This window comes from Camelus dromedarius, chromosome 7 (genome assembly GCF_036321535.1).
Source record: "Camelus dromedarius isolate mCamDro1 chromosome 7, mCamDro1.pat, whole genome shotgun sequence".
NCBI classification, from domain to species: domain Eukaryota; kingdom Metazoa; phylum Chordata; class Mammalia; order Artiodactyla; family Camelidae; genus Camelus; species Camelus dromedarius.
Genome location: NC_087442.1, coordinates 20,582,863 through 20,599,515, shown reverse-complemented (window position 1 = coordinate 20,599,515; position 16,653 = coordinate 20,582,863). Strand labels below are relative to the sequence as shown.

Genomic DNA, 16,653 nt, shown 5'->3' with positions numbered 1-16,653 from the left:
GTTTGAATATGTATCACAACACTTGGTATTTGCCAACTGTATTCCATTGATCCTGAAGTTCTTCAATCAAAATATCTTGTCCTACATCACTGCCAAAAACAGGTAGGGGCTGTGGACAGGTTTATTTCAAAGGGCTATTTTGGGCTGGTGAGAAATTGCATTGTCTGTGAGCTGCCTTTCAGTTCTCCTGGTGTCCCAGGTCCCTTATATCTTAGAACTGGCACTGTCAAATTTAATTCCCTTAAAGTGTTAGCTGATGGGGTGTATGATTTGACCTCTTCACAAGGATATTTGTGTTTTAATAGTTTAATAGTTTTGAAAACTGAAAATGCCATGACTCAAAGAAATGAAACTGCAACGATGAAATTTCAGCCCTGTGGCAGAAGGATCCAGATAATGTTTTTTATGAAGCAGCCTACTTGTCTGGCCAGCCCTGATTTTAGTATGTCATAAGTTGGATCAGTTACACTACTTTGTAAACTGTAGTGTTACACAGAATCTGTAACTGAAGGTAAATAATAGACCTTTACTTAGATTAATTTGTAGTTTAAAAAAATACAGTATTTTCATGTCCATTATTTCATTTACTCTCCTCAACAGTGCTAAGAGATAAACACATCAAGTTCTTTTCCCATTTCACCAATTCAGAAACAAATTCAGAGAGGTTAACTGACTTGCTTAAGGATAACATGCTAGCGAGACCCCCTTAAGTAAGCAGCAGAGGCAGGATCAAAACACAGATTGCTTTCTGATCACAGTTGCTGTGGATTGTTCCAGCCAAGTGGGGACTTGGGAGGTTAACAGAGAGGAGTAGGGAGGATCCTTGCTCCTCAGTTTGCTTCTTTCACAAAAACTAGAAGCATTTTAATCAGTGGAGTTTACCAGAAGTGCTTTACCAGAGGCAAAGCCTAAAGTAGAATAAGGCTGACCTGACACTTGAAGTGACTGGAGAGGAACAAGGAGATGTCTGTCAGTACTGCCTGAAACTCCACCCTGGAGAGACAGCCTACTTATATGTGGTTTAAGCCACACACTCAGGGACCCTGAAGTCACAAGGTGTGAATTCCTGACCTGGATCTGCCATGTGCTGGCTGTGTAATCTCAAGTGTAAGATACTTTGTTTCTCTGAGCCATAGTATTTTCATCTTTAAAATGAGACTGATACCTATTCTGACTATATCAGAGAGCTTTTGTAAGCATTAGTTAAGGTAAACTTATATGAGAGTGCTTTACCTTTCCTGTTTGGAAGAAGCATTGGAGAATTTTTTTTTTTCCTAATTACAGAGAAACTTGTGTACCAGCCCCCTTAAAAATGCCACTTAAGACATGCTAGTTGGGTTACCAGGGAAAATGAAAGTGAAAGCTGGGCTGGGTAAGGGCCACAGCTTCATGAAGGTACCTGTGTGTATCAGTCAACCCTCTTCGTATAAGTAACCAAAACCAGCTGGACCTGGCTCACACAGAATGTGAATTTACTAGGAGAAAATGGGCGGTATGTCGTCTTGAGGAACTTATGACAGAGATGTAGCTCTGGGCCTGTAGCTCTGTAGTGTAGCAAGCCCAGGAAGCCCTCCACTGAGCCACTTGGTGAAATACGCCCACATGAGCTGAACACATTCCAGTGCCACTTCGGAGACTGAATTGGCTCTCAGTCCTTGTCCCACATTCCCAGGATTAGATGTCCACCCTTGGATCAATCAACTGTGGCTGGGGGGGATCAGGGTTCAGGACCTAAATGACCCCCTGCACCATGGGCCTAGAAGCAGGGCACAGACAACCCAGTAGGTGTACATCATGTTCAACTTGGAACTGGGAGCAGTGCCAGACTATACCACTAGCTGAGGTTGACCTGGGTACAGAGGTCCCCTTGTGCATCGCCCATAAGCTTTACTGTTGCATGATCCCAAGAACTCGAGGACCCGCAGCTCATTTTTGCCCAGTTTCCTCACAGCTCTTACAATCTAGTCAGGCTAGAAACTTGTAACTTTATTTTATCTAGCCCCTCAGGCTAGAATTTCATACACTGAGATTGGAACAAATCCATCTTTAATTTCTCGCCCTCATTTCCTGGTTGCCACTACCTACTTTGCCATGGGGCTTTGTCAGTGGGAGGTGGGTAGATAAGTGGATAAGGCAGCCAAGGAGGTTTATCCTAATGGAACAGTACGCATCTGGCAACCCTGGGAGAGCCCAGTAGTGTGAAGCAGGATGATGAGCAACACTGTAGGTAGATCCACAGCCCTCTCCTCTCTTACCCTGGTCCACTTAGGTTATCTATGTGGATTCCTTGGACAAAAGTCAGCGTTTCTAGCCCAATAAATTGTTGCCTTTTGCTTGGATAGAAGGTTTGACTTTTGAAGTGTAGAGACAGGTCCAAGGAATCCTATACCTCTTTACAGCCTCTACTTTGCCAACAGCCTTTGTCCATTTCCAGCTGCTCTAGATCAGATGGATTGGTGTTTAAACCCTCATGGAATGTTGGAACCAGAAGGAGCATTAAAAATTAGCGAGTCTAAAATTCTGCATTGTACCAATGAAGAAGGGAGAAGAGGAAAAAAAGAGAGCTGTCATTTTGAGTGACTGTGTCCCTGTCATCACGCAGTGCCTTATTTCCCCTACTGACTCATGCCTGCTTCCCTGGGCTCACCACAGAGACTCCAGCTCCCTGGCAGTTCCCCACTGTCGGTTTTGGGAGCAAATGCTATTACCATTTTTGAGCTACTAGATTGGCCCTGCTGCAGGAAGCTGTCTCCTGTCTCAAGCTTCCTCTAGCAGTGGCTTCTGTGATCATTCCCCAGAGTTTCTGGCTTTCAGGACATCTGGTAAGAGACACAAGAGAGGTCTTCTTTTCATCCTCACATCCACATGTGGTTATTAAGTGGGATAAGTTTGAGCAGTATCTCTGGGAGCACAGTTTTATTAGTGCATAAACACTTAAATTCAAACACAAATACACACAAGCTTATGTATTCCTTTAAAAAAAAAAAAGGAGGAGAAAGGTGGCTATATAGGGGCTCTCTTTCTGCTTTCTCTTGCCTCTGCCAGGTGGGGGCCAGGGTGAAAGAACTCTGTTGGTTCCTCTCAAGGCTATAAGGAAAGGAAACTGGATGTGGAGTTGCCTCGCACCAGAACCCTCAGTTTCAGCTGAAGTCACTAAGCAATTTGGGACAAGAATGAGGCCTGCTGAAGAGAGAGAATGCCTGCCCTTTCAGATGTAGCTGTTTCCTGCCATTGCCATTTACCTAAAGCCTGTCCTTATCTCTGCATCTTGCAGCATCTCGGTCCTGGATTACCCTTGCTGTACCATCCAGGATTTGCCGGAGCTTACTACGGAGAGTCTGGTAAGCAGATGGGGATTTGGTAGCCTTTGAAATTGCCAAGTGGCAGAGGTTGGTATTTGCTCTTCCTTTTCTTCTCCAGCCCATTAATGCCCTGGTTTGGGAGTCTCAGGTCAATAAAGGCATATTGGCAAGAGCACAGGGGCAGTAGAGGTTCAGAGCTGCTGACCCAGTTGAGAAAGATTTGGAAAAGCTGAGCATAGCATTTGTAGAGAAAAGGGTCAGTGAAAAACACTAAGGAGGAGAGGAAATTTAGAAAGATAATGGGACTGAAATTGAACGTGAACATCTGTGCTCAATGGCAGGAGAATCTCTTCTGGTCTAGCCTAAAGCAGTCATCTGTCTTCTGTCTGCCATGCTACAGGCTGTTCTCATTTTCATACCGGTTATAAAACCCAAGAGTATGTGCTTCAGAAAATACCTTGCTTAGGTCTCTCTGAGGTGAAAGTTGGTATGATCACAGAAAGATGACCCAGAAAGTTCCTCGTGCTGGAAACAGCTCTAGGCAAATCAGAAAAAAATCCCTCAGAGTTATTCTGAATCCTGTGAAACTGAGTGATCAACAGCATGTTGCAGATCGAGTGTTTACCTCATCATGTGTGGCTGCAGCTCCTTAGATATGCCTCAGCCCATACCCTTACCCTGCTGCACTGTAATTTTCATCTATATCTGTTTCTCCACTTGACTGAAAACTCCTTAAAGGAAGAGACAGTATCATCTTCATTTTTATATCCCCAGAGTCTAGCACCATGTTCAGTACATGGAAGAAGCTCAATAAATGATCTGATGATGGCACCCATGTGTGCCCCCACCCCTTGTCCCCCAACTTTAATACCTGCAAAATGTCACATCAGAAAAGTATATTGTGTGAAAGTAGAATGTTACCTTCTGTGCCAAAAGTTTCATAGAACCACAGGATTCTTGGCTGGAGGGGACCTAAAAGCCATTTGGCTCAACCACTTATTTCAAAGATAAGAAACCTGAGGGCCTATTGGATAAAGTGGCTTGTCAGGTCTACTTCTCATTAGATGACAGACCCTGAATTAGGGAAAGACTCTCGTCCTGAGACACCAAGTCTAGCACCTTGGAGGTAGAGAGTCCGTGTTTTATTTAGATGTGGTCTCAGCAGTGAAGGAAGCTGGGAGCCTCTTACCCCTGCAGGGAGAGGTAATAAGTTGTCTAACCCTGTTTATGATGTTATTCAATCTTTAAAACAACTGTATGAGGTTGGCATTAGTGTTTTATAGATGCAGAAGTTAATTAACTACCAAAACCTCACAGTTGAAAGCAGCAGAGCCAGGGTGGAGACTTGCATCCCTGCCTTTCAGAGTTGGAATGAGGAATGCACTTTCTCACGGAAACGGTGCTACACAGATAGCATTAAAACTCTACCATTAGTAGGTTATTTCAAAACATAAAGTCAGCTTTTATGACCTCTTTTCTCAATCCCATAAGTAGGAATCGATAGGAACTACACTTTCATCTCTCTTCCAATTGACATTTTGGGATATGAGCATAAAATTATCGAAATACTTGTTATGCCTCTGAGAAGTCTTTATTATTATCTAAGAGTGGAAGCATGTGTCCATTCTTAATGAAAAAGATTCATGCTAGGTATTTCTGTCCTTCTGTGAAGCAACAGTGGCACCTGGTGGTTTTATTTGGTAACCACAGATTTTTTTTTTTTTTTTTTTTTTTTTTTACTTGCTCTTAGAAGTTCTTCCCTGAGCCCAATCATGGATTTAAGTAGCAAGTTAACTCCACATAGATCCTCAATATAGTGGTTTGCTTATCTAAACTGATGGCTTCTGCACTCAGAAAGGACTAGTGTTTATATGAGTAAAACTTATCTCTTTTTCAGGCTCAGTGAATTAATTGTAAACACAAAAAATATATAGCACTCTAAGTGTATAGGATTTTCTTAAACATTTTAAGTATTTTCCTGATTTTAAAATTGACATATACTATTGCAGAAAATTGGAGAAATACAGAAAATTATGAGGAAAAAATAAAAATACCCTAGTTATATTACCCAAATATAACCACTGTTAATATTTTGTGGCAGTTAACCATATATATGTATATATTCACTTATATATATATACACACATATTATTTAAGAAAATAAGGACTTTACATGTTTCAATTCATACAATAAAATTTAAATGTTCATAATATGATTTTATTAAGCATTCTTGAGAACATAATTTTTAATAGCTACACATAATATTCCACTACTTAATTTTTTTAAATGATCGATTTCTACTATTGCTGGGTATTTATTTCAGTGTTCTTCGTATAACTTCAAAATGAACATCCTTGCACATGAATCTTTGACCTCATCTCTCATTATTTCCTTAAGATAAATTCCAGAAGTGGAATTACTTGGCTAAGGTAGTCTTGATTCATACTTTCTGTTTTCTGGATTTGAACTGAGTTCAACTTCATTTGGAACTCCAACTACACATAAGATGGGCATGAAATAAAGGCAACGTTAATGGCACATTAATTTCTAAAGTCTTCTCATTTTGTCAAAATATTTAGCTCAGCAGTAGGCCATTTTTACCCATGTACTGAACAGTTTCCTCACCCACCTGGTGTAGGAAGGCTTACAATTTCTGGATCTCCAAAAGTCTATATTCAAATTCAATCCACTAAACTAGGAAAAAACCAAATTAAATTCCAAACATAAGAGACAGATGGGGAATGTATGATTGTGTGGAAGTTAGGTATGGTCCTTAGAAGGAGGTTCCCAAAGAAGGCAGTGGGTATGGCCTCAACAAATACTGTAGGAAGCTCAGCATCCGGGGGGAGGGGGGGTGGTTAGAGCAGTGGTAGGAAGAGTAGGATGTGCAACATGATGCTTTAGGGGTGGGCTATGTCAGATCTTTTAAATGTATTAATATCCTTTTTACTTTCTATATTTATGTGTACTTTATAACATACATCATGTTATTATAACAGTGCATTTATAATTTATAAATAAACATACATTCTATTTGGGAGTTATTGAGTATCAGAGCTAGAAGTTTCTAAGAATCTTCCCAATCCCACCCTCTACTGATAGGGAAACAGGTGGAGTAGTGAAGTGTTGTCTAAAGCAGTGGGTCACTAGCCATTTGCAAAGAAATGTTTGGCATTCCTCAAATTTGGGTTTGATTGATATTCAGAAAGACCTGTGAAAATATATTCACGTAACTTAAATTTATATACCTGATCCTTTAATCTATCCTCATCAAATTTAGTTTTCCTGACTTCCTAATCTAGATATTTACAGATATCCCAGAAGACTTTTGTTGTTATTATTTTGATTTTTGTTTTCTTTCTGTTCAAGTGTTCAGTTCTCTAGCATTCCTAGCAGGCACTATTTAGCCAGTGATTTGTGACCTCTGTAAATACAAAGCTGAATGACCTCTGACATTCACCATCACTATTTAAAACCAATAATGCCATTAGCACTATTGTTTCTCCATCCTAGATAAAATGTGAACACATCATAAGGTATATGTCCATTTTCCATGAGGTATTTATACAGGGGAAAGACCATGGACAAATGGATTTTTAGCATTTTATCAATTTCCCTGTTGGTCAGCATTTCTGTAGTGGGTGTGAAAGGAGATTAGAATCTCTGGGGTGATTTTCAAATTCACATACCCCGGTGCTTCCCCAGGGCACAATCAGTTTGCTAAAACTCCCCAAATGACTTTGAAATTTTCTTTTCTCCTTCCTCGTTACCCCCTCACACTACTTTTGAGAATTGTTAACTCTCTTACGATACCTAGATCTAGGTCCTTAATCTAGCAGTAACTTAATTTTCAGAAATCCATATGATAAGGAAATTATTCTAAGACACTGTAGGAAAAGAAAATCTAAGCTAAAAATGACTTCACTTTCAGCTATGTGAACCATAATAAAGAAATTAAAAGAACCATTTACCAAGAAATGGCTATTATTGTGAGTTTTCAATCTCTAAGTATTATAACCTAGCAAATGTTTTTGCAAGTAGGTTTAAATAAATGCCAGGCTGACATGGCATGAAAAATCTGAAGCCCAAAGGAAAGAAATAGACTAGTTTGTAGTATAGACAAGACAGACAGACCTGGCTTTGCCACTACAGCTCGAAGTGATCTTGAGCAAGTTTCCTGCAAGCTGTAGGTGTTTCATGTATAAAAGGAGAGATTGGACCACTATATGAGCATCAACTTTCCTTGGACTCTAAAATTCTAGATTCATTGAAAAAGACTAAGTTAATATTAATAATTTCAATTTCTCGTTGAGCTGGTTTTCGATCTGAAAGTAGTAATCATCACTTCAAGACGTCAATAAGCTGTTGAGACGATTTGAAATGTACTAGATTTAACACTTAGCAGCACCTCTTTAATGGCTCAGTCGCTCCCCTTAAAAGCAGGAAACCTCACTATTTTGTTGTTGCTATTAAGTCTGCAAGAAGCTGAGAAATTAGAGAATCAAACCAAATTTTCTCTTAGGAATTTGTGTCTAGGACTCCAGAAGTGCAACCAGAAGATGAACAGTAAATAAAGACAAAGTTTTAGAATTTGTGAGTACTGGAGATCTAGGTTCAAGCCCTGGTTGGGGCACTTACCATATGACCTTGGCCAAACCGCCTTCCTCTTTCTGGGCCTCAGGTTTTGCTTCTATGGATAACAGAATTGGACTAAAACAGCTAACTCCTTTATAGTGTTCAGATCCTAACCAATCTGATTTCCTCTGTACAAAAGGAAGAAACATTCTGTTTTTTCTTTCCACAACCATCTGAGTTAAATAACCACTTAATTTGCTTAAGCCTGGGTTTTTATTTGGCTTAGTCACTAGGCTGAGCTATGGATGGATCTTTGAGAACAAACCCTTGTATTGCCTTAGAGATTCTCTGGAAGAGTAGAATGTGGTCCCTGAACTGAATCTTCAGACCCAAAGTGCATGCAAACAAATATTTATTTGTGAGAGTGGAACTAAGGGCAAACGTTTTCTTTTTAATTTTAGCTGACCAAACGTAAGTAAAGGTCTTGCTTTGGATAGTGCTAAGTACCAGGAACAAGAGAACATGGCCAAGTGCTGCTGTTAACAAAATATATCCCCCACAGAAGTTTGTATCTTACTTTATATGCAGAGTCCTGAAAAAAAAGAAAAAGAAAAGAAGAAGGAGACTTGCCTTAAATGAACTTTAAAGGAAAAAACCCTCAAGTATGGCAAATCTGGAAAGGGCCCCATGGAGCTAAAAGGACTTCCGGGAAAAAAGATTATTTGCTGGATTGGAAAAAGGAAGAAGTCTTGAGCAGGGTCCATGTAGAGCCTGCTGCTGCAGGCAAAGGAGACAACACGCCTGGGCTCAGCTATCCAGAGAGAGCACTGACCAGCATGTGTGCTTTCAGTGCCCGCTCCAGACAGCATCTGGTGGTGCAAGAAGTGGGGCTAGTTGTAGTCACCAAGGAGGCATTATTAGAAAGGAAGGAGAGCAAGGCCCTGGGCAGGTGAGACTAGCTTCAGGAGGGGACTGGAGCGGCTCCTGGGACTCTTGAGACTGAGCTCTGAAGAAAAGGCAGTCACAGTCAGCTTACTCTCACTCAAAACTTAAACTTTTAAGCCAACTGGAGAAAGTAAATCATAGAATTATTGAATGGTCGGAGCTAAAAGGACCTTAAAAGTTATCTTAGTTCAGCCTCTCACAGGAAACAGGGAAATTACTTGCCTAAGATGATACAGCTAGAGCTAAAGCCATAACCCAGGTGTCTGGTGCCTACTCCGTTGCTTCTTTTGTAAGGCCATGCCCCCACCCCTATTCTTTGAGGTGCTAAGGAATGCAGTGCTTTTAATGATGCTGCCATATTAGAAGTCAGAATAAAGGAAGCCCACAGAGGAAATAGACTTACCTCTCGCATATGTTTTTTATTGCCCTTGCTCCTTTTTAAAAAATAAACATTTATAAGTTTGTCTCTGTCAGCCACACAAGATATAACATCTATAAAATCTGATCTGTTTGGGGCAAGCCAGATTAGCTAATGCACTAGAGTGGAAACTCCCATGGAAGTTTCTCTTAGAATGAAACAGATGGTTCTCCTGGGACTAGTTCTAAATACAATATTGAACGTTTACTACAGGAAGGAGAACGTTATTTCTAAATAATATTTCTTAAAAGTCTCCCTGCAACTTTTTGATCCTCAGTCTTACTTATTTCTTAGGAGAAACTAATAGTCTCAAAAATCTTGGCTGTTCATTCTACAACTGATGTGTGTCTGCTTTGCTTGCTTCAAGCTAATTTGGAAGAGAAGGGTGTAATCTTCCATTCACCAGACAGCAGCTCACTTCTACACATCTCCCACTCCTACATTTCCTCTTACCTTGTAGATGTGAGGAATTCCCAAGATGTTAGTTTGACCACCATGTGTGCTCATTGATTTATATAGCTTCTGACACCAAAATATATTTATAGGCCCCCAAATCCAAAAGGGCTCTTATTTTTGTTACTGAGAGATGTTTCTATGAGTAGATACCTGTTTCTGATCTGACATCCATCTGTTATCTCTGGTTGAGTGCTCACAAGCTATCAAGAAACATTCAAGAGAAACACCTGGTTAGAATTAACCATCTGCCGTTTTTCCTTCCATGCTAGAGAATTAAGCAATTTACTGCAATATGGTTTGATAAAGGAGGGTGGGGGTTGATTTTAAAAAATTCAACTATAATGAATATCAGATCCATCTAACATAGTTTGAAATCTACCAGAATAACTCCTAACAGTTACAAACATAGCTTACTTAAGTGCAAAGTATATGGGGTAAAATTCTATCATCTCTTTTCTGATCCTCAAGCAGAAAGCTTGCTTCAGTGAAGTTCCTGTGTTCAGATATCATCTTTCTCACCAGTACTTGCTCTAGGTACAGTGTCTTCCAGGATTGGCAGCTGTGTGTTTTCAGGTGAAGAAAATTGCTTGCTTTGAGCTTCAGTATGTGAAGAGAAGGATGGAAAGGAGGTAGCATTTTCTGTGGAAGGCCTCACCTAAACTGACCAACAGTGACTTCCAGACTTTTGTGGGAAGAAAAGCCTTGGAGGTGTTGAGATAATGATGGGCATCTCTTATTACAGGAAGCTGGAGACAACAACCAGTTCTGCTGGAGGAACCTCTTTTCCTGCATTAACCTTCTGAGGCTGCTCAATAAACTGACCAAATGGAAGCATTCCAGGACCATGGTGAGTTGGGCTTCAGATCATGGTGTCCAGCTAACTGATTTTTTTTTTTTTAATCTTTGGTAAATATGGACTTTATGCATTGCGAGCTCAATAGATAGACACTAAATGCTCCATAAGATTTGGCACTTCCTAATTCTGGGCATTTATTCTATATGAAATAATTATTTACCGGTCCATTTCTTTTCAGGGAACTGAATATGTACCCTCCCTGAGGGCAGCTCTGGTAGGGAGGTTAGCATTGTTTTTTTATTACAGTCACACATCCCAAATGATACAAGCCTCAAATTATTCATTGCAGCATTATTTGTAATCATGAATGATTGGAAACAGGCTAAATGCTCATTTATATGGGAGCAACTGGTTAAATAATTTATGGTATATCCTTACAATAGAGTATTAACACAACCATTAAAATGAATGAGGCAATATGAAAATGAATATATGTATGTTCATGTATGACTGAAGCATTATGCTGTACACCAGAAATTGACACATTGTAAACTGACTATGCTTCAATAAATAGATACACAGGAAACTGGTAATAGTGGAAATGGGATGTATGGCTGGCAAGATATTTTTGCACTTTGAATATTAGAAATTTTGAATTGTGAAATATAAATGGAGTGGTTCCTCTCTGTTCTTAAAGACTAAGTCTAAGTGGAGCCTGGGCCATAGATTTCCCAAAGCTCCCAGGGTAGTCTGAGGTTAGCCAGGTTTGTCTTAATTTGTGAGCTGGAAATTCTAAGAAACTTTCGATCCTTATCTGTCTTTCTTCACTCCCACCCCTCTTTAAATGGGCAGATGCTGGTAGTGTTTAAATCTGCTCCAATCTTAAAGCGGGCCCTCAAGGTCAAACAGGCCATGCTGCAACTTTATGTCCTAAAGCTGCTAAAAATACAGACCAAGTACCTGGGGCGCCAGTGGAGGAAAAGCAACATGAAAACGATGTCAGCCATTTACCAGAAAGTACGCCACCGCATGAATGATGACTGGGCTTATGGGAATGGTGAGTTTTCTCAGAGCTTTTGACCTTTAGAAGTTGCCCAGTGTTTAAACAAAACTAAATAAACATCTCTACTCTTTTGGTATGAACTGTTACATATTTTAGATGAGAAAATATGTGATTATAGTCAGGTGCTGATGAAACAAACCTTAAGGCACTGCCCCAAATTCCAGCATGTACTCTGTCCTATGTAAACTACGAAAATCCATTTTATAAAACAAGTAAATTGAGCGATAATTGCCCCTTTCCAAAACATTCCTTTAAGTGACATGTTTCTCTGAGAAATGTTTAAAATTAAGATAACCTTTTATTATTACAAAGCAGTTAGAAAATACAAGTAAGCAAACATTTTACTATATTACCATATATATTACCATAATTATGCCATATTTGTACCACCTCAAAATTGCCACTAAAATCTTGTGTATATTCTTCCAGATTTTTTCTTTACATATACATGTACATTTTATTTAAATGAAAATAAATTGTGTATGCTATTTTATAGTCTTCTCTTTTTGGTTAACATTATCTCCACCTTTCCATATCAGTACATTTTCATTTTACCTAATAAACAAGTCCATGTTCAGAATTCCCCAGTTGCCCCAAAATGTTCTTTAAAGCTATTTTTTCCAAGTCATGATCCAACCCAGGACTGCAAATTCCATTGGTTGTTATAACCTTTTATTTCGAATCTGCAGGGTTTTGTGTTTTTTGGTTTTGGGGTTTTTTGGGGTTTTTTTTTTCCATAACACTGACTTAATTGAAGAACTGAGACAGTTGTTCTGCAGAATATCTACCTTCTGGATTTGTCTGCTTGCTTCTTTGTGGTTTAATTTACCTTATTTCTCTATTTCTGGTATTACCTGTAAACTAAGATAGATCTAAAGTTTTGATGAATTCAATAAAACAATTTTGGCTGTAGTACATTCTAGTAATGCACTATAACGAACTGCTTATTGCTTCACATCAGGAGACATTATACATCTGGTTGACCTACCAAGATATTGTAGGCTGACTGGAGTTGGAAGACTTTATTTTGGAGAGCTTGTTTCATTGTATTGACATTTGCTGTAGTGGGATTTGACCATTATTTGCATAATTGTGTTTGAGAGTTCATGGTTAGTTGACTAATGACTTGTCTTTGCTGGGGTTTGTCACCTCCCTGAACTGCTGTAAAGAGCTCAGAGAACTAAGGGAAGCATATGATTGGCAGATAACAAGCCAGGATGCAACTTCTACTATAAGACATAAAGCACAATTAACTATCTAAATTCTTGTCGATTTTAAAACGTGGAAATGTTTTATCCTGCAAATGGCACTTCTGTTGCTGCTGCCATCATGAGCCCAAACCCAAACTGTACTTGTTGAGTATGGGCCATAAAAGGTCTGGGAAATATGTATCTCTGGCCCTGAAATAAGAGTCTAAGAGGGATAAATAGAAGCAAAGCAGCTTGTTTTCTGCTTTCACTTCCTTGGAAGCCTTCACCTCATACTCTTAACATAAGCTGCCAAATAAAATAGATTTATCATGTGCTGAGGGAGGTCCCAGGGAATCAGGAGAGTCTTCAGTAATTGCTCCATTCTGATTCTCCTTCTTGTGCCCCTTCCTGCCTCTTACGATTCCTTGAAAACTGGTGATTTCATTCAAATGAGAAACACCCATCCCCGAGGAGACATCAATAAAGAGAACTGAGTTGCTGTTTTGGAAAATATAATATATATATCTTCTAAGAAAGTGAAATAATAAAAAGAAAATACAATAAAAAGAAGTCTTCCTCCTTCGGGGCCCTCATTTCTTTCTCAGTGGTAATCACTGTTAACCAGTTTCCAGACTCTTCCAAAGATAGTCTCTGCATATATAAGCATTTTTTAAACCTGAGTGGCAGCATGTTATATACTTACTTTGTACATTGCTCTTTACAAAAAAGGAAATTCTGAGCAGTTCCATTGTTGGTATCCCATAGACCATGCTTTCTGCTAAGAGGAGCGGTGTCCTGAGTTGTATACATCTTTTTCTTCCTGTCTTCCCAACACAGACATCGATGCCAGGCCGTGGGACTTCCAAGCAGAAGAATGCACCTTGAGGGCCAACATTGAGGCTTTTAACAGCCGCCGGTATGACAGACCCCAGGACTCTGAGTTTTCACCTGTAGATAACTGCTTGCAGAGTGTGCTGGGGCAGAGGTTGGATCTGCCTGAGGATTTCCACTATTCATATGAGCTCTGGCTGGAGAGAGAGGTATTTTCACAGCCCATCTGTTGGGAGGAGCTGCTCCAGAATCACTGAGCTCTTGTCAACAAGCATCTGACAGATAGGGGTTGGCTCCAATAAATGGTGCTCTGCCTACCCTGCCCATTCAGCCTTTGTTTCCAGCTCTAGGAGTGCTTGTCCAGGGGAAAGCTGGCCCAGCTCAAGGGCATCCAGTGTTGTTCAAGACTATTCTGGGGGCTATTAGGCCTGAAGATAGTACCCGGCTGGGCTCCTGAGTCATAAAAAATTGATCAACTTGCCCTGGGGTCAGCTGGGTGCCCAATTGCCCTTGAAAACTCCTGCTGGATCAGTCCTGGACAGGCTCTTTTGTGGGACCGCTCCCTGCATTAGCCTTTGCCAGCCCCAAGAGTGAGGATAAGTTTACTGTGGCATTTGACCTATGGCATTCATTATAGGTAATGGGAGGTGCAGGTCATAAAATAGGGAGAACATTTTCTTCTTGCTCACCTTGGATTACCAGAGGTTTGGCAAACCCAACTTTGAAATTAAGTGTGTATTTTAAATTTAAAATTTTGACACTCACCTCTTTCTAAAATCATTAGCTCTAAGGTGGTTTTTACAGCACCTGCACCTCCTTTGTAAAGGATGATGATCTACTGTTACCTAAATACTGCATGCTCTAGAAAGGTATATTGTGTAAAGTGTTTTTTCTTTATTCCTTAAGAGGTCTGAGTTCAATGTGAAAATTATTCCCCTGTGTACAGGGCATGGAGTGCTCTGCCACAACCAATATGAGGAGTCAGGCCTCCTCTAAGGATGTTTCATGTTTTCCTGAAACTACTTCAGCCTTAAAATGACTGAGTACATTGCAGAAAATTATCCTTTTCGGCCAATTCACTTTTTAAATGACAAGTGAACTACAGGAGGTTTTATTTGTTGAGGTGGCATGTCCATTTGTGCTCATGATCGATTTATTTTTTAATTGAATAGAACAGTGAGAGCATCACAGCTTACCATTTTTCTTTTTCTCCTCTGTTGATTAATGATTTTTTTCCCTTTTTATTGCTAGCGGTTTCAAAGTGTCATGTGGAGATTAAGCAATACTGCTTCTACCTAGAAGTATTACACGTTTCTTTGAAAAATAAGGGTTGATGTACCAACTTCTTTAAACCTCTCTCTTTTACATCACAGTCACATACTTCCCAACTGAAACAAGATTTTTAGAAAAGTTTCTGATTCAGTCAGGATTATTTTATTTCTCTTCTCTCTTGACAATTATATCATTTGTATTTTCAAGCTCTTATGTTTTAAGTGCTCCCACCCTACCACACTACTGAATCTTTTTTATGATAGGACCAGACCACTTTAATTGTGCCAGGGGTCTAGTCAAAATCAGCCTATTTACTCTGTCCTTTGTCAAGCACAGCCTCTCTTGGAAGTCATGACAGAGTTACCAATGATTTCCAAAGGAACTATACCAAAACTCTGATTATAGCTTAGATTTCATCTCTTTGTGCTTTAGGGTAGCAGGATTTCTGTTTTTATGGAGTGGTCATGAAGAACGTAAGTATGTAATGGATGGAATTTAAAATAACCTGTAAATTCTGCCTGAGTAGGACAGCAGTCCCCATTGCAATTAAAATAATTTGCTGAGTATATCATTATTGAACTCTATATTAATCTATGATTTTACTGTGACTTAAGTGAAAAGACAATTTCAAAGAAAGAACAATTGCCTTTATTTTGAATATTAGTATGTAGTATTTAATTTGTGTCAAGAACAGATAACCTACCCTTTTAAAAATATGCACAGGAATGCTTTCTGAGGCATAGAAGTATGCTAAGCTTTAACATTTCATACTTTTTAATAAATCTCCGCTAAGGGAAGATTAATTTTCAGTGCAGGTGGGAAAAAGTGAGGCACCAAGAATAAGTGATTTGTTTCGAATCACATCATTTTCCTACTGAGTTGCTGGGACTAGCATTCAGGTACTGACAGCCAGTCCCATATGTTAATAGTAACTGGTTTGAATCTCCCAATTTGAAAATATATGTGTGTGGTTAGGAATAAGTACAGAGTAACCAACTTCCAATGGTGATTACTGTTATGACATAGGATATTATTTGAGTGATTTATAAAGTAGAAGACTTATTTGTGAATATTTCAGTAAAGTTTGTGTTGATTGTTGATAACACTGTTTATCTACTGAAGCACTTTAATAAAAAGAAAATTGAACTGAAATTAAAAATTTAGTCCTTAACTTCTTTAACACAAGAGAATCTTAAAGACATATTAGATCTAGAAAGGAAAGATATAATTACAGGGGATGAATATATAAAATCTTGTATTAGTATTCCCTGGGGGTAACAACTGCAAAATCTCAGTGACTTATGACAAACCTTTTTTTCTTGTTCTTGGGTCTGGGGATCATGCAGCACTGCCTGACTCAGGTTGACTTGCTAGATTAGCTCTGTTCCATATGTTGTCTTATTCTGGCATTAGGCTGATGGAATAGCCTCTATCTGGGACATACTGTTCCATAGTGAAAGGGTAGGAGCAAAAGACCAAACCATTACCATACAAACACACTTAAAGCTCCTGTTTGGATGTGGCACAAGTCAAATTGCTCATATTCTACTGGCAAAAAGCAATTCACATGAAGGAGACTAACAGTGGGCCAGAGAAGCATATACTTCTAGAGAGGCAGTTGCAGCCAGACATATGGGTAGACAGTGAGTCACAGCAGCTTCCCAGTGAGCTCTTGAGATTGGTAGTGAGACTTAGAGATTCTTGAGAATGTCAACAGCTCTCCAGTGAACATTTGAAACAGTGCTTTACGCTGATATTCTGTGTGGCTTTTTTGTTTGTTTCTTTGTTTGTTTGTTTGTTTTTT

The 16,653-nt window shown here is 39.4% G+C and overlaps 1 protein-coding gene across 1 annotated transcript in view; it reads left to right on the top strand.

Moving 5' to 3' along the window:
- STRIP2 (striatin interacting protein 2) overlaps positions 1-16,010 on the top strand; it is a 39,863-nt gene extending 23,853 nt beyond the window's left edge. Inside the window, exons 17-21 of the mRNA XM_010975647.3 lie at positions 2-102; positions 3,275-3,341; positions 10,440-10,544; positions 11,346-11,550; positions 13,584-16,010. Of these exons, the coding sequence (XP_010973949.3) occupies positions 2-102; positions 3,275-3,341; positions 10,440-10,544; positions 11,346-11,550; positions 13,584-13,834 (729 nt within the window). The 3' untranslated portion in view covers positions 13,835-16,010. The remainder of the gene's footprint in view (position 1; positions 103-3,274; positions 3,342-10,439; positions 10,545-11,345; positions 11,551-13,583) is intronic.
- The last annotated feature ends 643 nt before the right edge of the window (positions 16,011-16,653 follow it).